Genomic DNA, 27,978 nt, shown 5'->3' with positions numbered 1-27,978 from the left:
AGTTTACTGACATTTATGTGTCTAAGATAAGGGCAAAAATTCTTACCTCAAAGAGAGGAAATATTTAACAGCAGCAGCTATGTTTCAGCTCTGCAGAAACTTAAAGTTCCTCACACAATATGAGCAAGAAAAAAATAGCATGAAATAAAATCTCTTCCAGTCCCATTTTTACTTCTGTTGTCGAGAAGTAGTAAGGCAGAAAGGATCCTCTTTCTCACTGAAAAGCCAACGAGTTAAAAAACCACACTTTGGATGATAAACTTTTTGGAGGGCTTTGAATGAGGGCTGCTTTGTGTTCTGCAGCAGAGTAGATAACATGTGTAATCTGAACACTAACCACCCTGCTTTGTCTGTCACTGCTGCTAAGGACAGACTGAGGAACATAAAGGAAGGAAGGGACAGTCAACTGTGCTTCTCCAGTGCTGTGGGATCCCTTGGGGCAGTCCGAGGATCCTTTTGCAGATTTTATCTCAAGAGGAACCAGGCTTCAGGCCCACCAAAGGCCTGTGTCTCAGCTGGCACAGCAGCCCAGGGCTGGCAGGGGGAGAGCAGTTGGGCAGGGATTTTGCCAGCTCTGTGGAGAAGCAAAAGACAGCCTTCCTCGAGCAGCGATCCTCCCCAGCCTGCAAGAAGCTGAGGCTGGTGTCTAGGTGTTTTAGTGCTGATCATGTCCTTCCTTAGCAGTCAAATCAGTACAGCCGGTATTGTTTTGGAAGTGGGACAGGGTACGAACGGAGCAGCTGGATTTCAAAACTGGCTATAAGTGAGTATGAGCTGAGGTTTCAAACTTTTTTGGATTTATAGGCCCACCAAAATCATATGAAGGTGTAAAAAGTCTAAGCCTTTGCACAACAGGTTTACAGCCAAATACTTTAATTCTTGCTATGCCAGGAACACCCAGTTCACTGGTGCCGTATGAAATATAAGAAAATTCTCTTTATTTTATTATATTGTAGCTCCTGATTAATCCACTTAAGTGTGAAATGGTATATCTGCCCTTAATTCCTAGCTGCATCATTTGCAGATCATGTAAGTAGCAACTTAATCATCACCCATGCTTGTAGATCATCCTTCCCAGCCTAAATGTGTGATTGTGAGAGTTTTTGAGATATTTCAAGAGCAAGTATTATTCAAAACTCATTTATAACTAGAAATAGAATGGTTTTATTTTTCCTTTACTGAGCATATCTTCGGCTGCCAAAGGAATATACTAAACTAGCTGCCCTATTCAGTCATCTACAGGAACACAGCTGAATGTATTGTGTAAAAAATAGCCTACTTTTAAACAGGGATATGCTTGACACATCTGAGATTGACTCTGTCTCTCTGCCCACTTAAAAGGGTCCTTAAAATTCCTAAATGTTTTTTAAATATTATAAACCTCATAATTAGATTTAAGCTGAACCTTTTCTCATGATGGTGGTATTACAAAATCAGCATTTAGAAAAGAAAAAATTCTTTTTGGTCATACAGCATGGTTCTTTCTGGTGTATCTTGTATCTTTCTGGTGTTAAATATTAATTTGGACCACTCTTCCTGTCAAAATTAGTAAATGCAAATCTCTTTTTCAACAGCAGATATCAATCAAGGTGTAATGACTGTTATTTCTGTATTTCTGAGCCTACCGAGGAAAAAAAATAAAGCACAAACCCCTCAGTGTTCCCTCAGACATCCATCATCTTGTGCTTCTCAACACTTGATCCTTCAGTTATTCTAAATGCTAAAAGACATCAAACTCTCTAAGAGGTGGTTCCTGATCTACAGAAGCAAGCTAGAACAACTGATACACAACACACTCCCATCGCAAACCTGCAAGGGAGAGCATCTCTGATGGAAGCTGCAAAACACACAGATGACGCTAGTAATAAGGACTGAATAAGGACTGGAGGCGGGCAAGCTAGGATTGGGGCTTTTTTTTTTGTATTTGTGGCTTTGCTGTTTGTTTTTCACCTCCACTGAAGAACATGGGTTTTTATATGTTTCTGTTTTTCATCAAGTTCAATATGAAAAACACCACACCTTGATGTGATAAAGTAAGAGCTGCTCCAGTTAGTTTCAATTATCCAAAACTGGTGGTGCTCTTGTTTAATAATGAGTGTTTCTGCTAATGGCAAGAACACCAAGATAGTTATAAGGAGGACTTTTCTGAAGAGGATGTATATGTGGACTTACATGGTTGAACTGTTATTTTGTTCAGAAATCTCCATTTCCATGCATTCAGCATTCAACTGCTTTAACTAAAATACAGTTTAATTTGCACCAGCTGTAAAATTCCAGTTGTATTTAATTGTGTGGGAATGGACCCGTCACATAGTTGAAGAGACATTGTTAACAACGTATCCACACTGTTTACCTTCTACTGTGATACAGCCGGGATACACGTTCAAGTTAAGGCTGCGTAAGTACTATGAAGCACAAGTATTGTATCTCAGTTAAAGAGTTGAGCAGCCCACCAGGAATTAAATTTTAAGAAGTACTATTTTACGGAAGTAGATTTTGCAGACTTACTTTTAAGCAACTACTGTGTAACACATTAAGTTACATGTAATATGAAATGTGCGATGAGACAAATGATATTTAAACAGTAGTTTTTCAATTGCAGGAGAGTTGTAGAATATGCTTTTGTTGAGGGAGGCTGTATTTGAAAGGTCGGTTAGGAGAAAGCATAAGTAACGGGTTTTTTTCGTCTCAGTATGCAGTAAAACGGTGCTCCATGATTACAGTCAGGTCCGGGGAGGTACTGGCAAGTTTTAGTGACGTTGATTATTCTAAACTTCAGCCCGCATCGAGCAGAAGCGGGCTGGGCGCCAGCTTGCTACCCACACCTGCTTGAGCAGCCCTCCGCATGAGGGAGGGCCAGGCGACGTGCGGGACAAGCGGCTGCCCCTCACGGAGCGGGAAGGCCCTACCGCCCGCCCGGCTGTGCCCCAAGGGGCCCTTGCGGGCCGCCCCACCGCGGCGGGCTCTTACCGGCTGCTCCGCCAGCTCCTTCCGCCGCGGAGGCTGCGCTCCCGCAGAGGGACGAGGAGGGCGGGCCCGGCGCTCCCAGCGGCGCACACGGCAGCGCTCCCGCCCCGCGGAGGCCGTCTGCCGGCCAGTACGAACCCACTCCCCCCCGTCCGCCCGGTCACGCGCGCTGCTGGGCGAGGAGGCGGGGATGGGGCCGGGCCGCTGCCGCCACCTCCCCCCGCTCCACGGGGCGCAGCCCGCGCGCACAAGCCCAATTATAGCCGTGCGCGGGGCTCGCGCGCCGCCCGGCCAATCAGGCGAGGGGCCTCTCCCCCCCGCCCGAGCCGTCTCGTGACTACGCGCGCCCCCCCCGCCCGCGCCGGCCGGCGGCGGGGCCGGCCCGCAGCGCGCGAGGCCGGCCCCCGAGCGGCGATAGGCGGTTGGGCCGTGCCGCGGGGGCGCGGCTCTCCGCCGGCGGCCGTTAGGCAGCGCGCGGGGGCAGGCGGGGCAGCCGGTGAGGAGCGGGGCCCGAGATGGCGCGGAGCGGCCGGGCGCTCGGCAGGGCGCTGGCGGGTGGGCTCGCCGCCGCTCCGCCGCCGCGCACGGCCGCTGTCAGGTACGCGGGGCGAGGCGAGGCGGAGTGACCGCGGGGGGGGGGACGGCCGGGGCCCTGCCACGGCTCCTCCCACCGCCGCGGCGGGTGGCATGCCGTCCCGGGGCCCCGCCGCCGCACCGCCCCTCGGCGCGCCCGGCCGCCCCGGCTCCCCTCCGCCCGCCGAGCGGCCTTCGCTGTCGCCCCGGGGCGCCGGGGCCGGGCCCGGGCCCGGGGGCGGGGTGGGGCCGCCTGAGGCGGGCGGTGCCTCAGTACGCTCCAGAGTGAACGCTCCCGGGCTGCCTGTAGCCCCGCGGGGCGCTGCTGGGCGAGCCCCTGCCCGGCGAGCCCCGCCCGGGGGACCGTTGCGCTGCCCGGTGCCGCCCCGGGTGGAAGCTGGTGGCTTCGGGGAAGGGGGAGAGGGAAGGTGCTGCCAGGTCGCCTCCGGCTCTGCGTTCCGGGGGCGGGGGCGGCTGGGGTGTCCTCGGCTCCTTTCGGCGCGGTCAGTGTCGGGGCAAGAACAAACGATTTTCGGATTGTAAACTTGCCTCTTCTTTGCTTGAGCCAATTGCATAACTGTGAGCAATCCACGACAGAAATCAGAAACTGAGTAAAAGGCCCAGATGTCTTCCACTTAAGATAATGTAACAAGTTCCTTATCCCCTGATCACATGTAAGGCTGGCTGGAACAACTTGAGAAGCAAAATATGCTTTGGGAGAAGAGTTGATCTTGTAGCTGGAAGAAAAAGAAAACACAGATGAGAGAGAAAGACTGCAATTTGAAAATCTTAGGAGGAAAAAGGTTTCACCTGTTACTACTGTTATGGCTGTGCTGCTGTGTTTCTCTGTTAAATTCAGTCTTACTGTCATCCTCATAAAAATAGTGAAAAAGTGGAATAGAGATTGGTTCACGATGTCAAATTTCAAGCAGTCATTTGACATAATTGCTATTGCGCAGTGGTATAAAGTCATCTTACTTGGACCACGTTTCTTACTGTATATCCTTTGTTTTTTAATCTTTAGGATGTGTTTGCAATATTACAATAGTTCAATCCTGGTAAGCAAAACTGCTGTTTTTTAAAGTAATATATTAAAGTCTTGAGGGCAAAAGCAGTTACCGGGAAGGGTGTTCAGCATAAGGAAACTCATTAAGTAACTGGTTGCAAATTAAGTTTCAAAATGTTTCTAGTGTAAGCCACAAGAATCTTGGCAGCTGGTTTTAAGCAAGCGCAAGCTGAATCCAAAACGGTGCTGTATTATTTGTAGCCTTGAAGCTGCGTATGCTTTCACGTCTTGCAGTTGTCATTGGTGTACACTATGTACCTGTTGTCAACTCGGTGGACCCCTTACTGTGCTGAGTAGCAGACTTCAAGGACTCAGGTGGTAAATTGGTCTCTTGTGCTTATTCAGACCGAGATGCTAATGAGGACACTTGTTGGCAACGCTCATTTTTTGGGATGTGAACAGCTGTCGACAAAATTTGAATGAGATCAACTCATGTCTCACAGACCATAAAATGGCCATCAGATACCACTAACCTTATGGAAGTAACAGTTGGGATAACAGTAAACACAATTGTCCTGTCATGCCCTTGCCACTAATTTGAGTCTTTATAGTCAGGAGTTCGAGATCCCTTTTTTAAAAAATACGTTAATCTTTAGGCTTAGAAAATTTTGTAGCTATTAAAAATTATCACTGAATATAGATCTCTTGGGTATGTATACTGTACACCAGTAAATGCTTCCTTTACTGGTCATGGAAGTGAGGTGATACTGTGATCAGTGCCCAAGTGTTTAGAGAGAAAGCAGCGAGTGGCAGGAATTCAGTGATGCCAGTGAAGGCAGTGTGAGTGGGTATGGCTGTATCACTGTCAGAGGATAAATACAGAGGTGGTAGGTGTGTCTGAATTCTAGTACAGACTTGGCTTTTCTTCTGTGGCCTTGATCAGGTTTACAAAAACATGTGTGACAGTCTGTTGAAATCTGTGCTTTTGTGATTTCTTGAAGAGGTATGCTTTTCTGAACAGGACCGAGCCCAGCATATTCTCATAGCATCTGTTTTTCTTCAGATAAAATCAGGAGAGTGATGAAGTGTCACCATGTTTGTTAGCATTATAACCTCTCTTAGCCTTGCCTTCCTTGAATGGCAATATATTTGTGAAAAGGACATTGTCTTAACAGAAGATAAAAGATTATTCATAGAGATTGTTTTTCAGCCTTGTAGCTGAAACAACTCTAGATAAAACTGTATGGAAAAATACACTGGCATAGCATTACAGTAAAAACCAAACCAAGTGAAGAAACCTGGCAACTAGTTTGGACTGTATACTATACATAGCCCCACATAGAGAAAGCAATTTAAAATAGCTCTCCAGAATGAGGTCTGGTCCAAACATTTGAACACTTTCTATGAATCTGGTTGAGGCAGCTACAATGTTACTGGCACCCTTCCAGCATTTCTGTCAAAACAATGTTTTTCCTTAACAGTCTTGTCCAGTCTGTGTGGAAAAAAACCAGACTGTGTCCACATCCCTTGAGATACAGTTGCAAACGTTTGCACAGTTTGTCAAAAGACCTTTAAAGTCCACCTATTCTTTCTTAATTTTGACGCCATACTTCTGTCCCATCTTAAGTAATTCCTTTTCAACTGCAGTGATTACAATCTCTGTTGTCAGTGACCTTGCTTCGTATCACAGTTGCTTATTTTTTTTTTAAAAGTCTGTACAGATTGTTTCTAATAAGCTGCTGATGATGATTATTTTCCTCTAAATTCTATACTCAATTTATTACTTGCCTGTCTCCTAATGCAGTGACTATATAAGCTAATGTGGTCAGTCCCCGGTTGTTGCTGTGTTTCTTTAGAATTCAGTTATGATGATTTTTAAATAACTTGTTAATAATAATTTTAATTGTTTAAAATTGGTAACTGTAATTTGCTAGACTACTTTGGTGGTTACTAAAAAATTGCATCTACATGTTAATTGTGTTCAAAAAAACCCCACCAAAACAACCAAACAAACCACCAAACAAGCCTTAATGCTAAGTGGGGAATATTGGTTCCATTTTTTACTATGTGAATGCAGAAGTACAGTCCTGATTGTTTAATTAGAGAAAGGACAGTATAAGACCTAGGTGGCTTTTCAGCTTATGTTTGTAGAATCACTGACAGAAAATAGTGGCATTTTTAACTCCCTGGTGGCAAAAATCAGAACTTTTGAGCTAGCATTTTGCATCTTAACTGACTTGATCTAGGCCAAACCAACAATTTGGCAGAACAGACCTATTAATCACAATGAATATTTGTTAGATTTTAGCGTAGATGTTCACTGACAGAGAACACTGAGGTGCAATCTTAGAATTACTAGCATTTTTAAAGGTTATTTGTTACATTTTATGGATAAAAACACTGTGTCCAAGGTTTTGCATGATTTTTCTGAAGGAAGTTTTGAAAGCTGGGTAAGCAATTCACTTTCTGAAAGGACTTTCAAAATGAAACTGTCCTTTTGAGGGAAGGACGGAAACAGAGGGATTATAGCAAAGCTCAGGTTTTATTTCCAGTTAGAACATTCTCTTCCTTGATTTTGCTATTAAGAAAGCCTGTTCTGCAAATTAAGTGCATATGAGGCTTGTACAGGAGCTCAGGCTGCCATGAAGTCAACATTTAATAGGGCCTTTTGTATTTTACTCTGCCAGTTACTTTTCTTGTGACTGGGGGCTATTTTTAGTTTTCTCCTAAGGGGGGAAAAAAAAAAATCCCCCTTGTGTTTTTAACAGTATGTATACTGTTATGAGCCTTTGTTTCTCCATCTGAATCTGACATTTTCTGGAATGTTATACAACAGATTGTCTCACCTGAATTTGTTGTTATTTATTTTGCTGATATGAAACACATCTAAAAGCATTTTCACTGTTGCAGGCACTTGGCTTCTTGTGGTATTCTGATGACCAGAATTTCTTCTTTGCAAGTACCTGTAATGAGCCATACCTTTTCAAGAACTTTCTTCAACATTGCTGCACCACTAGTAAATAAAAGAAAAGAATATTCTGAAAGAAGAATTATAGGGTGTGTATAGACGTGTGGAAAGAAACTTTATATGCTTATTGATTTTGTGTTTGCTGTGATTGATTCAAAACACTCGAATTTCAAAGACTGAGCATCCCTGAAGACACATGTCCCTGTGACTCTGCCCAGTTGGAGACTAGGAAGGAGTTTTGACTTTCAGAATTTGTAGAGATCAGGCTTTTCCAGTCTGAAACTGAGTACAAAAAATGTAGGAACCTAAAACCCTTGCCCCATAGAAAGAAATAGTAGAAATAATCCTTCTATTCCATGACAAAACAAACAACCCAGAAAGGGAAGAATACACTATTAATTTCATTTGGTGAAATGGGAATAAACCAACAGGTGTGAAAACTCTGTTTGTTCCTTTCTGTCCCAAATACATGCTAATGTTTGCACTTACATTATGTTATACGTCTCAAGATTTTCTTCTTCCTTTAAAAGAAGGAAAATAATTAGTTGTGTGATGAAGAAACTTAGGCACATAAAAAAAGATTTTGAAATCCTGTTTGCCTTAAAGCTAGTGGGAAAATTCCAGTTAATTTGACAAGACTGGGATCTGCCCCCAGTCTCTGGTCCACAATAGTATGAACTATTTGTTCATTAGCACAGTTTTTTTGACTATGCTTAACAGTCAGTTATGTGATGGTTCTTGAACTGCAACAGATTTTGCATAGTCACTTAAAAAGAGCCTTTGTCCAATAGTAGTCACTGTTGAGTACTGTTGAACATATGCTTCATTTTAAACACAGATGGAATTAAGCATGGGCTTCAATTCTTTTCTGAGTCAGAACTAAAAATTAAAAACCATAGCTATGTAATAGTTTGCCATGTTACCATAGAAGCAACTAAAATGTTGCCATCATATTCTTTCATACAATTTCGGTATCCTTGAGCAGGGGTCTCCAGAGGTCCCTTCCAACTTCAGCCACTCTGTGATGCTGCGAGTTTTTTCCACTGCATGTATTTTTTAGTTATTATTTATTAATTTATTAATTATTTGGGCTAAAAGAAGGAAAGTAGTGTTGCTCTATTTAAACACAATGAAATATAGTACTTTAGTTTTGATTCACCTTTTCTTGCTAGCCATGAAGTGTGGATTCTTTATGTGGAATGTCTAAGATCTACTTAAATGAAGACACAACTGTGCTGGAAACACTGTTTTTCCATTTGAAATGTACATGTATTTACCTGGTATTGCAGAAAGTAGCAGACACCAGGTTCACTGTTCACTAACTTTACTGCTGGATGTTGTGTGGTGTTTTGCATCTTTATGCAAAGACTTTTACCAGTTTAATTTCCAAAAACAGTGGCAGTGTTTTCAGGTGACTGTATGTTCACTTTCCAAACTGTCATTTATATAATCTTTGAAACTTTTTAATACTGAATTTGAAGTTAAAATCCCTTGTAATTAATGTTAATGTTTCTGTTTCCAGGTATTCTATGCAGGAAATGTATGAAGTTGTTGCTGTTGTGGAGAATTACAAACTATTTGTGCCTTGGTGTAAAAAGTCAGATATATTATCAAAGCGCTCTGGATACTGCAAAGCACAGCTAGAAATAGGATTCCCTCCTGTAGTAGAGAGGTATACATCAGTTGTTACCCTAGTGAGACCACATTTAGTTAAGGTAACTCTTTTTTTTTTTTTTTTTTTTTTTTTTTTCCCTTAGCTGTAGCTTTCTGTAACTTTTGTTTGTTGAAATTCAAATAATTCACTGGTGCTTCAAGAAAAAATTGATGCTGGAATTGCTTTGTGTGGCTCAAAACTTGTGTTGTTTCTATTTAAAGACTTAGGTTAACTGGAGAGAATTTGAATGTGCTTTTAAAACATAAGCTGCCAAATGAGGTGGGGGAGGAATTGCTTTTTAATTTTCTTTTGCTGGAGAAACTAGCAGCCATTAATGAAGATATACCATTTTTATTTGTTTTTGTTAAAATGTTGTCCAAACCCCTCTAAATGCAAAATTAATACTGACTTCAAAGTTATCTTTGACAACTGTAGCTTCTGATGCCTTAGCAAAATTGATATCTGCATTACTTTACTTCTGAGATTTTTACCTAGCTAATATGAGAAGTCTTAAACTTAAGTGTAGGATCTGCTGAAGAACTTGTGATTCAGTGTATTGATGAGAAGAGAGAAGAGTGGATTTAAAGTCCATTCTTAGAATTAATTTGTTCGGAAGGGAAGCAATTGTGTTTACCCTCCTTTCAGCTTTTCAAGAGCAATAATTAAAAATGTCAAGGGAGAAATTTTAAATGAGGTCTGGATCTTCTGACTAGTTTGCCTTATATATATGAATCTGGTTTTGGTTAGGAAGAGCACAGAACAGACTCCTTACAGCAAAACTGCCTCTCCCTTCATATGGCAGATCTTGACTATTTTTTTGGAGTAACTAGTGGAATTACAATAGTTGATTGCTGTTCAATATAATTGTTTGGATATCCTATTTCACTATTCTTTTCTAGGCTTCCTCTTAAGAGACACTGCTCAAAACAAACTGGGTCTCTTAACTACAGGGAGACAAGAATTGGAAGGGGAATATGCCGAGTGCCTTTATTCAAGGTACTTACTGATTCTGGAAAGAAAAAAGAATACCTTTCTCCCTTTATTAAGAAAGTTGAACAGCTACAATGGAAAAGCTGCATTTTACATGCTGACTTTGTAAAAGGCTTTTCCTTTCCACTCATCCCTGACAAGACTGGCTTTTTCCTTTTACATAGCTATCAGATTGGCTTATCAACTCTTTTTCCCTCCAATTCACTCATAAGAGGATTTCTTGTCTCAGAAAAGATCATGAAAGTGGTGAGGAGAACAGTTTCTTTAGATTTCCTCCTCCTAGACTTATTAGCATTTTCTCTGCTGGGATTGTTTTTCCTAGAAGTTTACATTTTGTTCATATAATGGTAGGAACATTTCTAGAGAAGTGACTGTGTGTTTGGAATACTTCACTGTCCTCAGAAATGATCATGAAAGTGGTGAGGAGAACAGTTTCTTTAGATTTCCTCCTCCTAGACTTATTAGCATTTTCTCTGCTGGGATTGTTTTTCCTAGAAGTTTACATTTTGTTCATATAATGGTAGGAACATTTCTAGAGAAGTGACTGTGTGTTTGGAATACTTCACTGTCCTCAGAAATAACTCAGCAAACGCAGCATGAATGGTGGTCTAACATAGCGGGCTACTGGTGGCAACAAAATGAGCACAGATTTGTTGCTTACGGCAGCAGTGCTTGAGCAATGGAAAAATCAGAATGGTAGCAGTAGCTCTTGCCACAGAGGAAAGCACAGAGTGAGTTTGCTACTTATAAGGTTGCGAGCAAGGGGGACACACTGGCAATTTTCCCATTCTTCCTGCCCTTTTGGCAGCAGCAGGAAAGCAAGCCCAGCTCTTCGTGTCTAATCTTCCTTCTACTCCTCCCCTTTCTGTAGAAGTAGCAAGGCACTGCATCTCATTCCTGGGCAGAAAAATGTAGGTATTTTTGTGCTGCTGATTAGTCTTTGAGATGGCTTACCTTACCATGGGTTTCAAACCACAGACAACACCTATTCATCATAGGTGGCCTTGTTGGAGCAGAGCTGCATGTGGTAACAGTAAGAACTTGTAAAAAAAAAGAGTTAAAAAAAAGTTACAGAAATTCTCTCTAGATATTCCAAGCCAACTGAGATTATGTATTTGGATGATTTTGGAGTATATGTCTTTCAATCTTTTTCTATTATAAATACAGCCACACAAAATTAGCTATATGTGCTAAAAGCAAAATGAGTAAAAATAAGGACCCTATGGTGGTGAAAACTATGAAGCCAACTACTGCAAATACTTAATTGTTTTAAAGGAGGATCATATGTGGCTTGCCGGTAACTAAAAGCCAACATATAACCTGATTATGGACTTGAACGTATAGTCTTACAGACTTCGTGGTAGTTCTTGATCACAATAGTATCTTGTGACAGAAGATGTTTAGAGTTTGTCTTCAATCAGGTTTGTTTTGATGCTAAGCATTCCTATAGCCCAGGACTACCAGTTTGTATATCAGTATATAAAACATTCTATATATGTAATGAAAAAAAAAAAAAATACAAACCCAGTAAATATCCATGTCCTTTGCTGAAAGTAGTGTGGTTCAAAATTCTGGTATATAGCATTAGCATTATTTTGGTGTTCTATGCATCATGCTAGAGATCTGTTTTATGACTCTCAATGCAACAGTTTTTCCTCTCCCTTAAAAGTAATTAAATTATTTTGCTGTAAATGACACTGTACAAATGGGATCTCATACTAGCTGCACTATAAGAACAATTTTAACTATACCATGACCTTCACTGTCTAACAAAATGCAAATGAAAACTTCAGTAATACTGATTTGTCATATCTGCAAAAGCCTCGGTGTAGCTTGACTTTTTAAACTTTATTTTAGGCATCCTGCACAGATGGAAAACTATTTAATCACTTGGAAACGGTGTGGCGTTTCAGCCCAGGTATCCCTGGTTATCCAAGGACATGTACATTGGATTTTTCAGTAAGTACTGTAATTAAGACAACGACATGCTAGGAACAGGGCATGGAAATGGTACCTTCAGCTGTGCCTTTTTTTCTTTTTTTTTTAATGCCTGGTACTAATTTTTTTTAAAACACATACACACAGAAAACAAGTTAGTTTTAGTCACTACTATCCAAAAAAATTTTTGCAAACTTTACTACATGGAAACCACTACAGTGTCCTTTAGAGACAGCAGTCTTCTGTGAGGTGTCTGCATACCACGAAACAGTCTAGGGACTGGTATCTCTCACCATACAATTGTAAACATGCTGAAGTTTTTCGACAGTCAAATACAGAGGGAGAACTGCTAAACTTATTTTGCTATTTCTTTTAAATACTCTAGAACCTAAGTGCTCTGGGTACCAGAAGGTAGGTGTTCTCCCCTCTGTCCTGTTTGGCCTGCAGTTTGGTCAATTTAATTTCTTGGCTTCCAGTTTTACTTTTTCATGTATTTTAAGTCTTACTGCTTCCTTCTGTAATACCAGTATAATAGATTTTTGCTGTCTTTCTACTCTGTGATGGGATATCACTGCAGCTCAAAACTATTGCTTTTTAAATCCACTATCTGATTTAGCCTGTTACTCCTAGACAAGTTTTTTTCCACTCAGGTTATTGCTTTTCCATTTTGTCTATTTAGTCTGTCATCACATTTTTTTCTTACGTTTTATAGTGTTAAGAGTAGGTGTTGCTTTAAGCACGTAACTAAGCTGGGGTTCAGAACAGGCTACAAAAGTACACAGAAATGGGTTGATCCTGCTGCCATCTGCTGGGATACTCTCTTTAAAATATTATCTTCTGTAAGTAGGAAAAAGAGCTTTTTGTAATATTTGTAAACTAGCATGTTAATCTCCTTGGGTTGGTTAATAACTTTCAGCTTATTGCTCTGTTGCACTTCATACAGTTCAACAGTAAAAATGAATCTATAGACACTCAAAAGAATACATCTCTCATGGGATTTGCCAACAATGTTTGCATGTTATTTGCTCATGGTATTTGAATTTCTCCAGGCAAATAAGTGCCAGTTCCTGCTGCTAACCAGTACCTAAGCTAGTTTTTAACCCAAGCCATAAATCAGTTGAGAAAACTTGAATTAAGCAAGTGTTTAAACCCTATAAACTAAACACTGAGTCTGTGAGGAAACACCCCCCCCGCCCTCAAGCCACTTTTTGACATTTCAAGCAGGTCAAGAACTTCAGTTAAAGGGAGTCAAAACTGGACTTAAAATGGATATTTTCACTTTCTTGGGGAAATGCTATTGATACTTCTTACTGCTTACCCCATTACCTGGTAAATGCAGCCAGCTGAGCCGCTGGTTGCCTCACAAAGGCAAGTCCTTAAGGACTCTAACCCTTGCTAGTTACTAACCTGCTGTGTTGCTTGCCTCTGGGCCCGTGCAGATGGGGATGATAAGCATTTCATAACAAACTTCTCAAAACATACCATGCAATTACAGATATTCAAGAGAAAACTTTGATTTCAAGAATGCTTGCTTGCTTTAGAAAATGTAAATTGAGGTTTGGGTTATGCTGGTTCCCACAAGACACTGTATCCTGTTTTGCCAGCCTGATTCCAGGAGACATATACATACAGCAGGGAATTTTTCTCGTTTGTTTTTGGCTCTTAAATGATTTGGTACATAGATTGAAGCACAACACCATTTTTACCATCTGCAAACTTTGTAAATGTATGCCACACCTCAAGTTTTTACACAGTTACTGAACTCGATGCCAAACTCATAATCCCTGTTCTGCAAAACTCTTAAATGCTCTAAATGACAACTCTCAGACTTTCAAAAGGCATGTTAATTTTACTGATGCTTGAGATCAAGCAAATGTAAATGAAGCTACACTTGGCTTACAGTCCAAGTAGTTTAATTACTTCTGTGCTACTGTTTCACAGTTAAAATGCATTACTCAGAAGCAATTTGAGAGAAGCTCTATTTGCTCTGTTTGGCATTTAATCTGCTGATTTCTCAGGAATGACAAATATACTTAAATCTCAGTCCAAAAGACATGCTATAGCAGGAGTGATGGTAAAAGTCACAGAAGAGCAACCCATTTCTTTTCCTGAAAATTCTGTAATCATTTTGGGAAGCTGTGTGTTCCAAAACAATGTGATTACATAGCCTTAAGGGAGCCTTATTTAACTAGACTGAAGGCCAGCACAGCACAAAAGCATAATTGAAGGCTGTTTGACATAAAAGTGATCTTTTCTTTTGAGGGTGGAGAGAGAAAGCCAGCTCCCTGTGCCCCTGCCATAACTGTTAACTGCTGCAGTAGCTTCAGTTTAACTGCAAGATTCAGTAGCTGAAAGAAAACGGAGAAGTTAAGTTCTGAGCACTGCAGTAGGAGGCCCGAGGGCTTGGTACAGAGGACTTAACCAGTATGCCTGTACTCTGAACCTGACTGCCTGTGTCAGGACAGCAAAGGTCAAGAGCAGAAGGCATTCAGGTAGGAGGTACAGCACACAAAACCAAATTTGTAGCTTTAGTCAGCAAATGGCTCTTGTTTGAACATACCATAACTACAGCTACCAAGATGGAAAGATTAATTAAAAATGTTGGTATTTAATAGGTAGCTATTTTGAGCTGCTTTTACATATCTCTTGTGTTTGCTGCAGCTTACCTGTAGTCTTCTGTCTTGCCATGCAGGATTTTCTTCAGTCAACTTTTGTCCCCCAAGTGAGTTCTGTGTGCAGAGTAACTGAGTTATTGTTTGTCAGTAGCTTTTCATTATCCCAAATCTTTTACTTACATTTTGTGATGCATCATATATTAAGTAAAATACAGTTAATTTAGATAAATGGAAATTATCACTTCAGAGAACTGAACGATTCTTCTAATGGAAAAGCTCAGGGACCTCTGACCACAGATTAGGCTTTTCTTCGCAGACACCCTCCCCTACAGCTCAGTTTTAACTGTTCTCTCTCCCACGGCTTACTTACAGACTAACTGGATTCTTTGATGAAGTTGGCTATTTGTAACAGCATTTTACTACAACAGTAGATACAGGAAAAACTATTTTTTCTCTATTTTTTAAACAGGTTTCTTTTGAATTTCGTTCACTTCTACACTCAAAACTGGCTACGCTATTTTTTGATGAAGTGGTAAAGCAGATGGTAGCTGCCTTTGAAAGAAGAGCATCCAAACTCCATGGCCCAGAAACAAGCATACCTCGGGAGCTAATGCTTCATGAAGTTCATCACACGTAAAAGGCAAATTATAAACTTGTTTGTACACTTCATTTGTACAAGAGGTGCCACGCTCTGCCTTTGGGGCACCTATTTCATATCTGACCTTTGTGTGTGATTTCATACCGTACCAAACACACCTGTTTGGCCATGTGTGTATATAGAAAGTTCAAGCTGCAATCAAGTGCGACTTAAAAAGTGTTATCAGTAGCAGACAATTGGCAGCTACTGTAACACAACATATCTCAGGCTGCCGTTCACCAACTTGCCAAATGGTTTGTGTAATCACAGTGTAAGTTCTGCCTTATCCAAGCTTATGTTTTTTTCAGCATCGTAACATATTAACTCAAGTTTAAGTTATTAGTAGTGTGAATCTAACTTAACAGCATCAACGGTCAACCCAGCCACAAGAAGGGAAACTGACATTCTGGCTTTGGGGAGTATGAACAGTTTGTCAGGCATCAAGCAGCAGGCGCTTGTAATCCAAATGAACGACAAGTGTAACTCGGGAGTCTCCAGCTGCTGTTGAATTCTGACCAGCAACTGCAACAGGAAAAACAACACAGCCTGAACACTCCTGAGTTTTCAGATGTTAAACATAAGGGGTACACAAAACATAAGTACCACCGTAATTGCAATGTAGCAGTTTCAGCTATAGCCCATGGTTCTCAGCTGCCTGGGCTCTAGACACTTTAGGTATGTTGGGCAGGTTCAACTTGCCTACCTGCCACTGTTTTGCCGTTACACATCGCAGTTAGGTTATGGTAGATATATCTTGTCTAATGCAAGCAGTTCCCAGTTCCAACACAACTTTAAACCAAGTAAATGTTACCTCTTTGAGAACTCGGGCAGGGATTCACAACACTCTGTACTACAGTGCTGTCCTCCCTGGAAGGAAGGAACAAGATGTCCTCCACTTACTGCAGACAAGCACACCCAAGGCCAGTTGTCATTAAAAAACATACAATAGAGAGCTAATCTTAGTTCTTAAGATTTTTTTTTCAGTACCACACTACCATTTAATTATCAGTCCATTATGATGGTACCAGCCATATTGATTAAATTCATTTTCAGTAGTTCTCTTCCTGACATTAGTATTCTCTTTCTAGTCTCTGAAGAAATGTTAAGTTTTAACCGATTTAAAATCCTGTCTATATGCTGCCTTGCACTACCCCATTTCCTTACTGAAATTAGGTAAAGCTTCACATCAGGTGTTGGAGCTGGTCCTTTCTCCAAAGTGTCTGTCATCTACATGGCTGCTACAGAATAGTGTATTAAATAGCAGAGGAAGGGAGGGTTCTGGACAAAGACAGCCCTGAAGCAGTCTCAGACAGGGCTGATAACTTAAGAGATAGTTTTCAGGAAAGAGCAATTGAAATTTCACACATCCTATCTATGATGGATAGTTCTGATTAAAGGTACAAAGCTGGGGAAAGTGACAGCTGGATTAAGAGGTCAGTTTTACAGCACTGTGAAGTTGTAAACCAGTTTCCTATGTTGAGTCAATCGGAGATAAACATACACAAGTCTGGGAACACCACTATTTTGAAGTCTGGAAAGCAGAGTTGAAAAGCAAGCAGAAAAGAGTTTAGGCAACAGGCTGGGTCAGGTTAAAGAACACATTAGGTGGCAAAGCTGTCACTTTTAAGGGTAAAGCAGCATCTAGTGCAAAATAATTCAAACTAAATCCTGGAGCCCACTACCAGAAAGCTGGAAGACAAGACTGGAAGTCTCAAGGCAAGGAGGTAACCACATACCACACCTGAGCAAGAGAAGTATTTAAAAACCCCACAACCCTTTCTTAACAAGGATGACTTACCCATCTCCTACCCTTAGCGCACTTTCCCTCCCACAAGACTGTGAACAATGCACTGGGCCTGTTCCAGCACAGGAAACAAGCAGTATAGACAGGGCAAAACAAAGTCCAGAGCACGTGCCTTACTTTCATTGCATTGTTTAATATTTCAAAGAACTGCAGTGTCAGTTCACCTTAGATATTTCTTGCCAAAATTGAAGTCACTTGTATTTCTGAGAAACATTCTAGCCAAAGGAATGTTTCCTGGAGGGAAATGGCCTGTCATTTCCAAGCACAAGTGTCAGATTTCTAGTAAATGTTAGAAGCAGCAGCAGATTGTCAGGGTTCTCCCATGACTATGGCTTTGTGTGCAGGTGAATAAGGTGATACATTTTGTAACTTTTGAGCAGTTTGTTTTATTACATAAAGGTCACATAACTGTATATTTGCCTACTTTGTACACAATTGTCTAGTCTCACGCACAGTGGCTTCCAAGTTCTTCCTAGTACTGGCAAGCACCAATAAACTCTGAAACAGAATATCAAGTGCCTTAATTAAGTTTAAATCAGGACCTCGGTAGATGGATCTTGCACCCAGTTATCAGGAATGTACAAATGTCTTTATTCAAAAAATACAAAATAAATTATCTGTAGGCATGGACAATGACTGTAAACAATTACACGTGTTAAATGAAATCCGGTAACTGATGGTTACAGTGATTCTTTTAAACACCAGCCTCACTTCAGTCACTATCCACCCTCTTGCACTGACAGCTGAAGTTTTTGAAGTCAGAACTGTCAGTCTTAAACAGCACAGCTCATGATGCATCCCCATCCCAGGAATTAGAACATGCCACCTCCCATTCCTCCACCCATCCCACCCATTCCTCCCATTGCTGGCTCCTTTTCTTCTTTAGGAATTTCAGTCACCACTGCTTCTGCTGTTGATAAGAGAGACGCAACACCTGCAGCGTCCATCAGAGCAGTTCTCACAACCTAAAAATAGAAAAGAAATAACTGAGTACCTGCTGACTATCACGTGAGGTGGGAGGGAGGAAAGCTGAGAATTAAGACTATTTTAGGTTACCTTCGTTGGGTCTATGATTCCTTTTTCTACCATATTTACAAAGTCCCCAAGCATTGCATCATAGCCAACCTCTGATGGACTCTGCAGGATTTTTTCAACTATTAATGATCCTTCAACACCTGCATTCTTTGCAATAGTCATTGCTGGGATTTTCAGTGTTCTCTTTATTATCTCAATGCCTATAAGAAAAAGGATGTTTAGCATTACATAATACATACACTGCTCCTACTGCCAAGGCACACGCTCATGTGCCAGAGGTCAACACAAAAAGAGAGAACCCTCTGAGCAAGAACATAAGCTATTTGTATCAGTTCCAGGGAAAAAAAGTTCTCTGCTACTTGACATTTGCCAACAACCAAAATATTTGTAGGATATTCACGTTTTAGTTTTACTTCTGCAAAAGCTAGTAAGGAGTATTATTACTGTAACATGGCACAAAGCCTTTTTCCATTTGATGTGCCACACAGTCTCTTAAGCATTCTTCAATTTTTATGCCTGCCTGCAATGGTTGTAACCGTCAACTCAATTCTTCCTTCAACAGTTTGCAATTCTTTGCAGGGGGTACTGCTGCTTTATTGGTATTAGCTCTTTCACATCCAAGTCAGGGACACAGCGAAAGCTCCTTCCCACTGTAAAGCAGAGACCGCCATACCAAGGCGATACAAGGTTCTAAAGATCAAGTAACTAAAAACGCACTGAAAGCAATTGGTATTTAATCTTACAAAGCCTCAGGACAGAAGAAAGTCTATTCTTAACACTTCCACACACATGTTCAAGTAATTTACCAATTTTCTGATCTTCGTTGGCTGGAGCTAAGGCATCTAATGCTGGAATGCAGCGAAGCAATGCACAGCCACCACCTGGAACGATGCCTTCCTCTACGGCAGCACGGGTCGCATTCAGGGCATCAGTAACTCTGTCTTTCTTCTCATTCACTTCAACATCACTTGTGCCACCAACCTACAACACGCAAGCCACACATCAAGGTCTGCACAAGGAGCCCAGGCAGGAGAGCACTGCTGGCTACGGAACCGCTGCCGCAAAATGAAATGGCCAACTGGAATCATTAACTGAAAAGTGCTACAGCAAACCCATCCTCTCCCATACCAGCAGCGTTCTTTTGTACCTCAGCACTCAAGAAACCTAAACACACAGTTTTAGTTTATTATTTCATCAAGTTCTTAATACCAAAGCATAGCACTGTAAGAAGCCAAACTCCTAAATCAATGGCTAAGATTACGAGACAACCACACAGCGGTTAACTTAGATTGCTAGTAAAGGACCAATACCACCCCTTTCCTAAGAGGTTCAACTTCTCACCTTCAATACTGCTACTCCATCAGAGAGTTTGGCCAATCGCTCATTCAGTTTCTCTTTTTCATATTCACTTGTGGTAACTTCTAGCTGTTCGATAATTTCTTGAATACGTTTTTCAATTTGAGCCTTTTCACCCTTGCCCTTTAGAAGCATGGTGTCATCTTTTGTCACAATGACCTCTCCAACTTTACCAAAGTCATGAGGCTGAATATCTTCCACATTTAGGCTCAAACCTTCTTCTCCAAACACCTGAAACAAATTACATGAAAAGTTGGAATTCACAGCTCTCCATACACAGATTTTCTATTTATAGACACACGAACACATACAACAGGCTAACAGTGCAAAATAGTCACACTACTGCAGCCGAGTTGAATGAAACTCTTCCCTTCTCCTAACACAGTCCAGGCGTGCAAGTACCTCACAAACTGGCCCCCACAGAATGAGGAGCTGCCAACTTCTTGCTCATGACTGACTAGCGTAACTCACCGATTCAAAGTGCCTGGAAAGTAGAGTTGTGTTACAGAGTCTTCCTTGTATTTCGAGGAGTTATGAATATAGGCACTAAACTGACTTTAGAATAGTGTTTGCAGGTTTGTTACTTTGTGCTCCAGTTAGCTTAAACATTAAGTTTCATTTCAATAACCAACTTTGGATCCCAGTATCATGCTATGATTTTGAAGTGTGTATAAAAAAAAGCAGCATAAAGGGAGACTAATCAGCTCATCAACTATTTGAGAAGTTGAGTACAGCAGAAAATTATCCAGTCTATTCCAAACATTTAAAAGAATTGTATTTGCCATACTCGAGTCTGGGCAACTGTGAGACAATCAGTTTTATAAGGCAGCAAGAAAGCTTTGATATCTCTAAAGAAATTCCCTTGAAGTTCCTCCTTTGCCTTAACAACCTAAATGCTGCAAGTAAATTGCGTGTAACTTCAGTCAGTTAAAAAGACGTATTACTCATGGTTGGTCAGCGCTGTATTACACAGCAATTATCAATGTTCGCATTTAAAAAGAATTACAAGATTCAAACATTAGAGTTACTGTTACATATTTGAAAGAACAGGACACAGCCTGCAACACAGCAAATACAAGCCATGGACCTAAAAATATACATTCTTTACCACCTTAAATACCATTAGCATTTCTTAGAGCAAAAAGCCAGTTAAAGCATCATTACTTACAGCACCGCCAGTAGCAATTGCCATATCCTTAAGCTGGTTTTTCCTGTTGTCGCCAAAACCTGGTGCTTTTACAGCAACAACCTGAAGACCAACTTTCAGTCTGAAGAGAAGAATTCAGAGAGCAACACTCCACATGTATTCAGAGAACGAGTCTAATTACTAAAACCAATTATTGCAGTACACAGCTCTAACAAGCAAACAAGACCTTCATGAACTGAGCTGGTTTTGCTCAAAAAGGTAGTTAGGAAACAATGGAAGTTCTGTCCGAACTGATGCAAAGTATGGCAATGTATAAAAACTACTGCTTCTTTGGTACTTGGTAAGAGAACAGACAACAGCACTTCACCGTAGCAAATTCAAATACACACTTTTGTATGTATTCCTTTAAAAGGTTGAAAATGCAAAAAAAAAAAGTATTTGTCTAAAAGTAAGGATTTTAAGCCTCACCTGTTCAAGACAAGAGTGCTGAGGGCCTCTCCGTCAACATCTTCAGCAATAATGACCAAAGGTTTGCGGTGAGAATTGGCAATTTCAAGAGCTGGAACTATAGACTGTACACTAGAAATTTTCTTTTCACTGATTAGAACGTAAGCGTCCTGGAATTCACATTTCTGCCCTGCAGAAACAACACACATTATCTGAACAATCCAGTTATAAAAACATATCAAGCATTCTCAAACTTAAGGAGCTACTCTGGAGCAACTGTTGCACTGTTCAATGGCATTAAAGAGAGAGACAAATTGTCTTCTCCAAGACTCCACTTTCAATTCTACATTGTGCTGGAGTGTTGCAGGGCCAGCTTGATGTTAGCATGGACATAGTCCACACTTAGCAGAGAAGAAAAAAACCCCCAAGACTCCAAGCTTTTACCAAGAGTTAAGAGTGGCTAATGGGGAAGGACCCCCCTGTCCTATTTGCTGTGGTACATAGTGTAACAGATTGTAAAGTCTTTACAACAGGTACCATTATTTCTAACTTACAAGAGCCACTGTGAGGTATTTGACATGTGTTATTGTTAACTCACCTTTGGTTGTATTAATAAAATATGGAGATATGTAGCCTCTGTCAAATTTCATACCCTCAATGATTTCCAATTCATCATTTAGAGTTTTTCCATCCTGTTTAGATACAAGAAAGTATACATTAAAGATCCCTTATCTACTACCAAAAGCACAAGTATAGTTTTAGCATACTATGCACAACGGAATGAAAGGGTCTGCACCACACGTCAGTTTTATGTGCTTCCCTTCAAAAGAAAAGTATTGTAAGAGGGAACAGCGACCAAACCCTGATCTAAAGGAGCTGGGGAGGGAGGAATTAGGGTGGGATATCGTATGTGAGCAGCAGCAGCTACATCACATGCCACAAAAGCCAGCCCTAACTGGAGAAGAGACGGTCACTTTGCACTTAGTCCGTATGTTGGCCACTTCTTACCTTGACAGTGATCACACCCTTTCGTCCAACTTTTTTCATTGCATCGGAGATTATATTGCCGATTTCCTGATCTCCGTTTGCTGATATTGTGGCAACCTGAAACAGTAACCCATTTAATCTCATTTCACAATACAAGTGATCTGTTTCCTCACTATAAAGAAAACCAACCATTTTCAATTCTCACATTTCCTGACAAGACAGAGCAGCTGACCATGGCACACCCACACCAGGACCCAAGAACACCATTAAAAGGGCAGCTCAAGCACTGGGCTCAGGCAGCACACACAGGCCATCTGAATCCGCAGCTGTGGGGAGAAATAAGCCACGAAGGCCAACACACCTGGTGCCTGAGACCCAGCTGGGCACTCACCTCAACCTGAACCTCCCACAGGAGATCCACCACACTCCCAGAAGTCTGCCATCACCTCCCATCCACAAACACATCTTTGCTTTCTGAGTTCTCCCTAATTTATGTTTTAAGACCACATTTTGGAATGAAACTTCAAGATGAGAAAAACTACCTACTTCTGAACTAACTTGTAGCAGTGTAATTGTAGGCAGAATACTGGGAATTTTAAGTAACTCAAGAAAATCAAAGTGTTACCATAAAGATCATTCAATGAAACATACTCTGAATCCTGATATAAAGAAAAATACCCAGGTGTCATATACACACAACCCAACTCCATTAAACCTGACTTCACAAAACTTTTTCTGAAAAATAGCTATATAAACTTGGTTTAAGTATTTTCTTTTTTTTTTTACCTGTGCAATTTCTTCTGGAGTTGTAACAGGTTTAGACAGCTTCTTCAGTTCAGCTATGATTGCATCAACTGCAAGCATCACCCCTAAAGATGAACGGAATACTTGTGAGTGAACAAGACCAGGTATACAGCATAGAAGGAAAAAAAACCAAAACCAACCAAACGACAAACCACAAACAGGTTAAGTTTCAAACCGAAGTCCACATTACAAAAATGCATCAAGTTTGCATGTTCAAAACCAAGCAACTGGCAGTTCTAGTTCCATATTGTCATTTGTATACCTAGCAATCATTTTTTGGAATTGGTGTGACATACTTCAAATTAAACAAGTTCACCATATATAAAATAGTAAAAAGATTAGAAAAATGAAGAATTGTTCAGAGTAAGTAACACACAGAAACAAGTGGGTTCTTTATGCATCCCTCTTCATATAAAACTTTATATGGCTCTTCAAAAAGAGAGCAACTTAATTCAGGAAGCCAGTCAAATTTGGGATATGAAAAGTAAACAGACAGTGATTAAACATTAAAAACAAGGGAAGAAACATTACCCCTCCTGATTTCTACTGGATTAGCTCCTTTGCTGATCTTCTCAAAGCCTTCCTTGGCAATAGCACGTGCAAGCACCGTTGCAGTAGTGGTACCATCTCCTGCTTCTTCATTTGTATTGTTGGCAACATCTTGAACTAACCTGGCTCCAATATTTTTGTATTTGTCTTTCAAGTCAATTGCCTTTGCTACTGTCACACCATCTTTTGTCACTTTGGGACTTCCCCAGCTTTGTTCAATAATAACTGTTCTTCCCTAAGGCAACAAAGAACAAATATTAAATCAAAGCCACACAACCCACAACATGTTACTCAGAGTTCAACTGAAGATGAAGACCCTTTTGAACAGCCACAGCTGAACAGAAACATGACCTTGCAGAACTTTCAGCTGGGACTTTTTTCAAGCACATACATTACCAAGGTTCTGCAAAACTGGAAAAATGGTTCAAAAGGTTTATACTTTCACAGAATGGGGCTTCATTCCCCAGCCATAATGCTTAATACCACAGACTCAGAGGGCTGCAACTAAAATAAGACTAGCCTTGCAGAAAAAAATAATTTAAGAGCTTCTAACACTGATATTTTCCCCTAAAACTGAAATATAGCAACATAATGAACTAAATCTGCAGAATTTCCATCAAGTCACAATAAAAAGTTTGTGACTGAAAAAGGGCAATACAAAGCTCAATTCATTGCAGGTTCTGGGGAAAAAAAATTAAAAAAGCAGAGACTTGCAAACCTTATCAGCGATTAGGGAAGAGAATGGAGAATACTTAACAAATGTGCGTTAATGTGTTGCAATAGTTTCTCAGACACTGCGAGTTAACAAGCCTTTCTTCTCTTAGACCGCCCTTGCAGTCAACTACAAAGCTGGACTACCCTATGCAACGTGAACAGACGGAGTTAATATGGACCATGCAGGGAACACACGGCAGATGCACCCGCGCAAGAGGATTACTTGTTCCGATATGAACTCAATAGCTTGAATAGCTGCCCCAATCAATCATGTTCCAGTTTGAGCTGGAGGCAGCAGAGATGCAAGGAGCCACCTCTGGTCCACTGCTGCCCTGAAACTCTTCAGCTATCCTGACAGCTGGAGCTGTTGGAAGAGGGGAAGGGACAGTAACCGCCCCACCTCACCACTGTCCCTCCCAGCTGACCCTGCACAAGTCCCCTCACCTGGCCTGTCAGGTCCAGCTCAGAGCCGACCACGCTAGCTCCTGCCGAGACACTGCCGAAGCTGATCACGGGCCAGCGCGGCTTCAGCTCCAACCAGAATCTGGATCACGTGCCAAGCTAGCTAGCTAGCTAAGGACTCCCATACAGCATGCTACCACTATGGTGCACTGTGTTCCTCACTTGCACAGAGCCCACTCACATCTGCCTCAATGATTTAACTGACTTTGGATTCCTGTCATGCACGAGACTACGCTGCTTCTGGAACACAACTAGCCCTAGAAACTGCAAAAGAAACATTAAGCTTAAGTTAGTGATGTTGAACTTGTGAAAGAGCTTACGTAATTCTAACTCTGTGCTACAAAACAATTACGCCAAAATAATGCATAATCTGACTTCTTAGTGCTATTTTATTTGACCTGCACTTGTCCTAAACCCAAAAGCGCCTCAAGAGTAAGAAAACTACCTCTGGAGGATCCTGCTACTGGCAAGTTCTTCACGTAGTCTCTCCTTATTTTGCTTAATTTTACCCTGTATTTTGACATGGTCTGATTCCAAACGTTTGTTTGGTAGTTATGAGGAGAATGGCACAACAAAATCTGCTTAAATCCTATCACACTAAAGGAACTGCACTCCACGAATACTTTTTTTTCTGCGTTTCTGAAAAAAGGAACACCACCAGTACACACACATGCATTTTGGATGGTCCCGCATATCAAGAATCCAAGCAGTCCCATAAGCTAGTTCTGACAAAGTAATCAGCATGTTGGCAGCAGTATCAAAAAGATCATGGGAGACTACAAACCGCATTTCTTTAAATATAGAACAATGCCAAAGGGAAGTTTCCTCACCAGAGTGATATTTCTTAAAACTGCTGGAAGCAGAATCAGGCATTATAGTACAATCCCTATTTCTACAAATTTCTACAAATACACGGAGAACAGCAGATAAAGTGAGAACGCTGGAACAAAAACCCCACAAGGTTACAGTAAGTTGCATCAGGACCTGCCCTTTAACCAGTGCATTAGAACTAAGCTTAGGCATTCACAAAGCAGCCTAATCCAAAAAAACAAGAGTTAAATTAACTGATTGCACTTAAACTTTGTTCCTTTATGGAATACAGCCACAGCTTGCTGACGTCACTGTTCCTTAACCTTCACCTGCTCAGCTTACAGCATTTTTGCCTTTGAATAAAGCTAACAGAGCACCAAAAACGTGCAAGAAATACACGAACAAATTTTACAGAGGTCGAGCAGCCTCGAGAAGAGCTACCATGCATGTGCCATTATTATACGGAACAGATATTCCTGTGAGCCCAAAGAAAATCAGTGTCCCTTCCTTAAAGAGGAACCTCATTTCAAGCCTTGCTACACATTGCATGACTATGCAGAATACAGTAGCTAGCTCTCCGAAACAACTTACAGGGAGTCCTACACTATATTCTGTCCTATAAGCAACATAAATGAATGCCACTGCCATGGAATTTCACTTCAAGTGGTAACATTTACCAGCCAACTGAAAACTCAGCACTACGCTTTCAGTATTTCTTTCACCTTGTTAATACTAAAAGGTGAAGCGGTACAAAATCGTAATTTGTAATAACAACAACAACAAAAATCACATGCTAATTAACCCACCTCACGACACAGATAGTTAAATTCTCTAGCATATTGTTACAGGCCATCAACTGAGCCACGGTAACCTATTATGCACATCCCCTTAACCTTCAAACTGTTTAAACCAACATACTGCACCTTTCACAGCGATCCAATTAATTTTGTTGCTGTGAAAAGCACATGCACAACCATCATGGTTCAGGTGACAAGAATGAGAACGTGGCTGCTTGCAGTAGTCTGTCCATACCCCTACATCTTTGTGTTTCAGTTGGCAATCATGCAGCTCTACCGAGGGGAAACTAACCACGGGTTTCTACTATGGTGTTTTCAATCAGGTCGAAGCGCTAAGGTAAAATAAATGCAAAACCTTCCATTACCTTTGGCCCCATGGTGACAGCTACAGCATCTGCTAGAAGATCTACTCCTTGAAGCATAAGAGCTCTAGCATCTGCTCCAAATTTAACATCTTTTGCATATGCTCGCGTTAGATGGGGGGCGAGTGCTCTGGACACCGGCCTTATCTGACGGAGTACTGTCGACACACGGAGCATGTCTAGAAGATTAAAACGAATCCAGAGAAAAACACAAGCGTTATGTTTTTGCGCAGCTACTCCTAGAATTAAAGGGGGGAAAAAGGATGCAGGAGATGGAGCAGGGGAGCACCGACTTCCAGCTTCTCGGCTAGCTGAAGCAGAGACACGCAGGCCACCGCAAGTAACAGGCCGGGGGTGGGGGGGGGGGGCGGGGGGGCAGGTCCTCACCGCGAGGTCCGGGCTGCCGCAGCTCCGAGCCCCCCCCCGCCCCGGCAGTCGTGCCGGAGGCCGCCCCGCCGGGGCGCGGCGGGACACCAGCAACTCCGTCTAGCGGGCCGCTTCCCGCGGCGGGACGCGCAGGCCACCGGCTGCGGCACCGGCGCCCGACTCCCGTTTCGCAAGGGCAGGCCGCACCGCCCGCCCGGACGGACGGCGAGAGCCGGAGGGCCGCGGCCGCCGTCCCGCGGCGCGGAGGGGCGCCGGGCCCTGCCGGCCCCCCCCCGGGCGGCCGAGGGCCTCCGCCCGCACGTGTCCGCCCGGCCCCCCCCCCCCCCCCGGACAGGCGCAGCAAGGTCAAGAGCCGCTCGCCCCCTGCCGCCAGCCCGACCGCACCGCGCCGCGCCGGCATCGCCCCCCCGCGGGTGGGGGTGCGGGGGCCTCGCTCCGGCCGCCTCGCCCCACGGCCCGGGCCCGGGCCCACGACCACCCCTCCCCCTCCCCTCCGCAGCGCGCGGGGGCGGCCGGCAGCGCCGCGCGCTCCTCGGAACAGGCCCGGCCGTTAACGGCGCCGGCACCCCTCCCCCCGGCGGCAACCGCTGCCGCAGGGAGAAACGGAACGGAACGGGCCGGGCCGGGCCGGGCCGGGCCAGCCGCCGTGCTGCCCCGCTCACCTGCGGGCAGCGCGGGGAGGAATAGCAGGCGCCTCCGCCGTCCGGACTCGAAGCTGAGCGAGCAGGTCTGCGGGCGGGCGCGGGAAGGCGCTCAGCACTCACTACCTCTGCCCCGCCCCCGGCCAGGCACCGGCCCATGTGGGGCTCCGCGCCGCCCGGCCCGGGAACCAGCATAGCCGCCGCGGCCCCGCCCCTGCCGCCAGGAGGGCGGCCGCGCCCGGCAACGGCCCTCCTGCGGCGCCGGGGCGCCGGCCGCGCTGCGCGCATGCGCGGCCAGCTCCAGCGTGAACCACTCAGGTTCCGGGGC

The 27,978-nt window shown here is 42.7% G+C and overlaps 2 protein-coding genes across 3 annotated transcripts; one reads left to right on the top strand and one right to left on the bottom strand.

Annotated features, from left to right (window-relative positions):
• Nucleotides 1-3,406: 3,406 nt before the first annotated feature.
• COQ10B (coenzyme Q10B) lies at nucleotides 3,407-17,661 on the top strand. Of its 2 annotated transcripts, XM_069781820.1 has the most exons (6): nucleotides 3,458-3,565; nucleotides 4,181-4,343; nucleotides 7,457-7,603; nucleotides 9,037-9,229; nucleotides 12,016-12,117; nucleotides 15,181-17,661. In XM_069781820.1, the coding sequence occupies exons 2-6, from the start codon at nucleotides 4,300-4,302 to the stop codon at nucleotides 15,346-15,348; spliced, it is 654 nt and encodes a 217-aa protein (XP_069637921.1). In that variant the 5' UTR covers nucleotides 3,458-3,565; nucleotides 4,181-4,299; the 3' UTR covers nucleotides 15,349-17,661. The 2 variants fall into 2 exon arrangements, with proteins under 2 accessions (XP_069637920.1, XP_069637921.1); XM_069781819.1 differs by lacking the exon at nucleotides 4,181-4,343 and having other exon boundaries at nucleotides 3,407-3,565.
• Nucleotides 17,266-27,831, bottom strand: HSPD1 (heat shock protein family D (Hsp60) member 1). Its single transcript, XM_069781809.1, has 12 exons — nucleotides 27,672-27,831; nucleotides 26,626-26,801; nucleotides 23,460-23,712; nucleotides 22,911-22,993; nucleotides 22,146-22,241; nucleotides 21,736-21,829; nucleotides 21,159-21,327; nucleotides 20,712-20,811; nucleotides 19,529-19,774; nucleotides 18,994-19,168; nucleotides 18,209-18,387; nucleotides 17,266-18,117 (listed from the first exon to the last, which is right to left on the bottom strand). The coding sequence occupies exons 2-12, from the start codon at nucleotides 26,797-26,799 to the stop codon at nucleotides 17,965-17,967; spliced, it is 1,722 nt and encodes a 573-aa protein (XP_069637910.1). The 5' UTR covers nucleotides 26,800-26,801; nucleotides 27,672-27,831; the 3' UTR covers nucleotides 17,266-17,964.
• Between the last annotated feature and the right edge of the window lie 147 nt (nucleotides 27,832-27,978).

Source organism: Haliaeetus albicilla, chromosome 4 (genome assembly GCF_947461875.1).
Source record: "Haliaeetus albicilla chromosome 4, bHalAlb1.1, whole genome shotgun sequence".
Lineage (NCBI taxonomy): Eukaryota > Metazoa > Chordata > Aves > Accipitriformes > Accipitridae > Haliaeetus > Haliaeetus albicilla.
The sequence above is the reverse complement of the archived record's forward strand: the minus strand, read 5'-3'. Positions and strand labels throughout refer to the sequence as shown.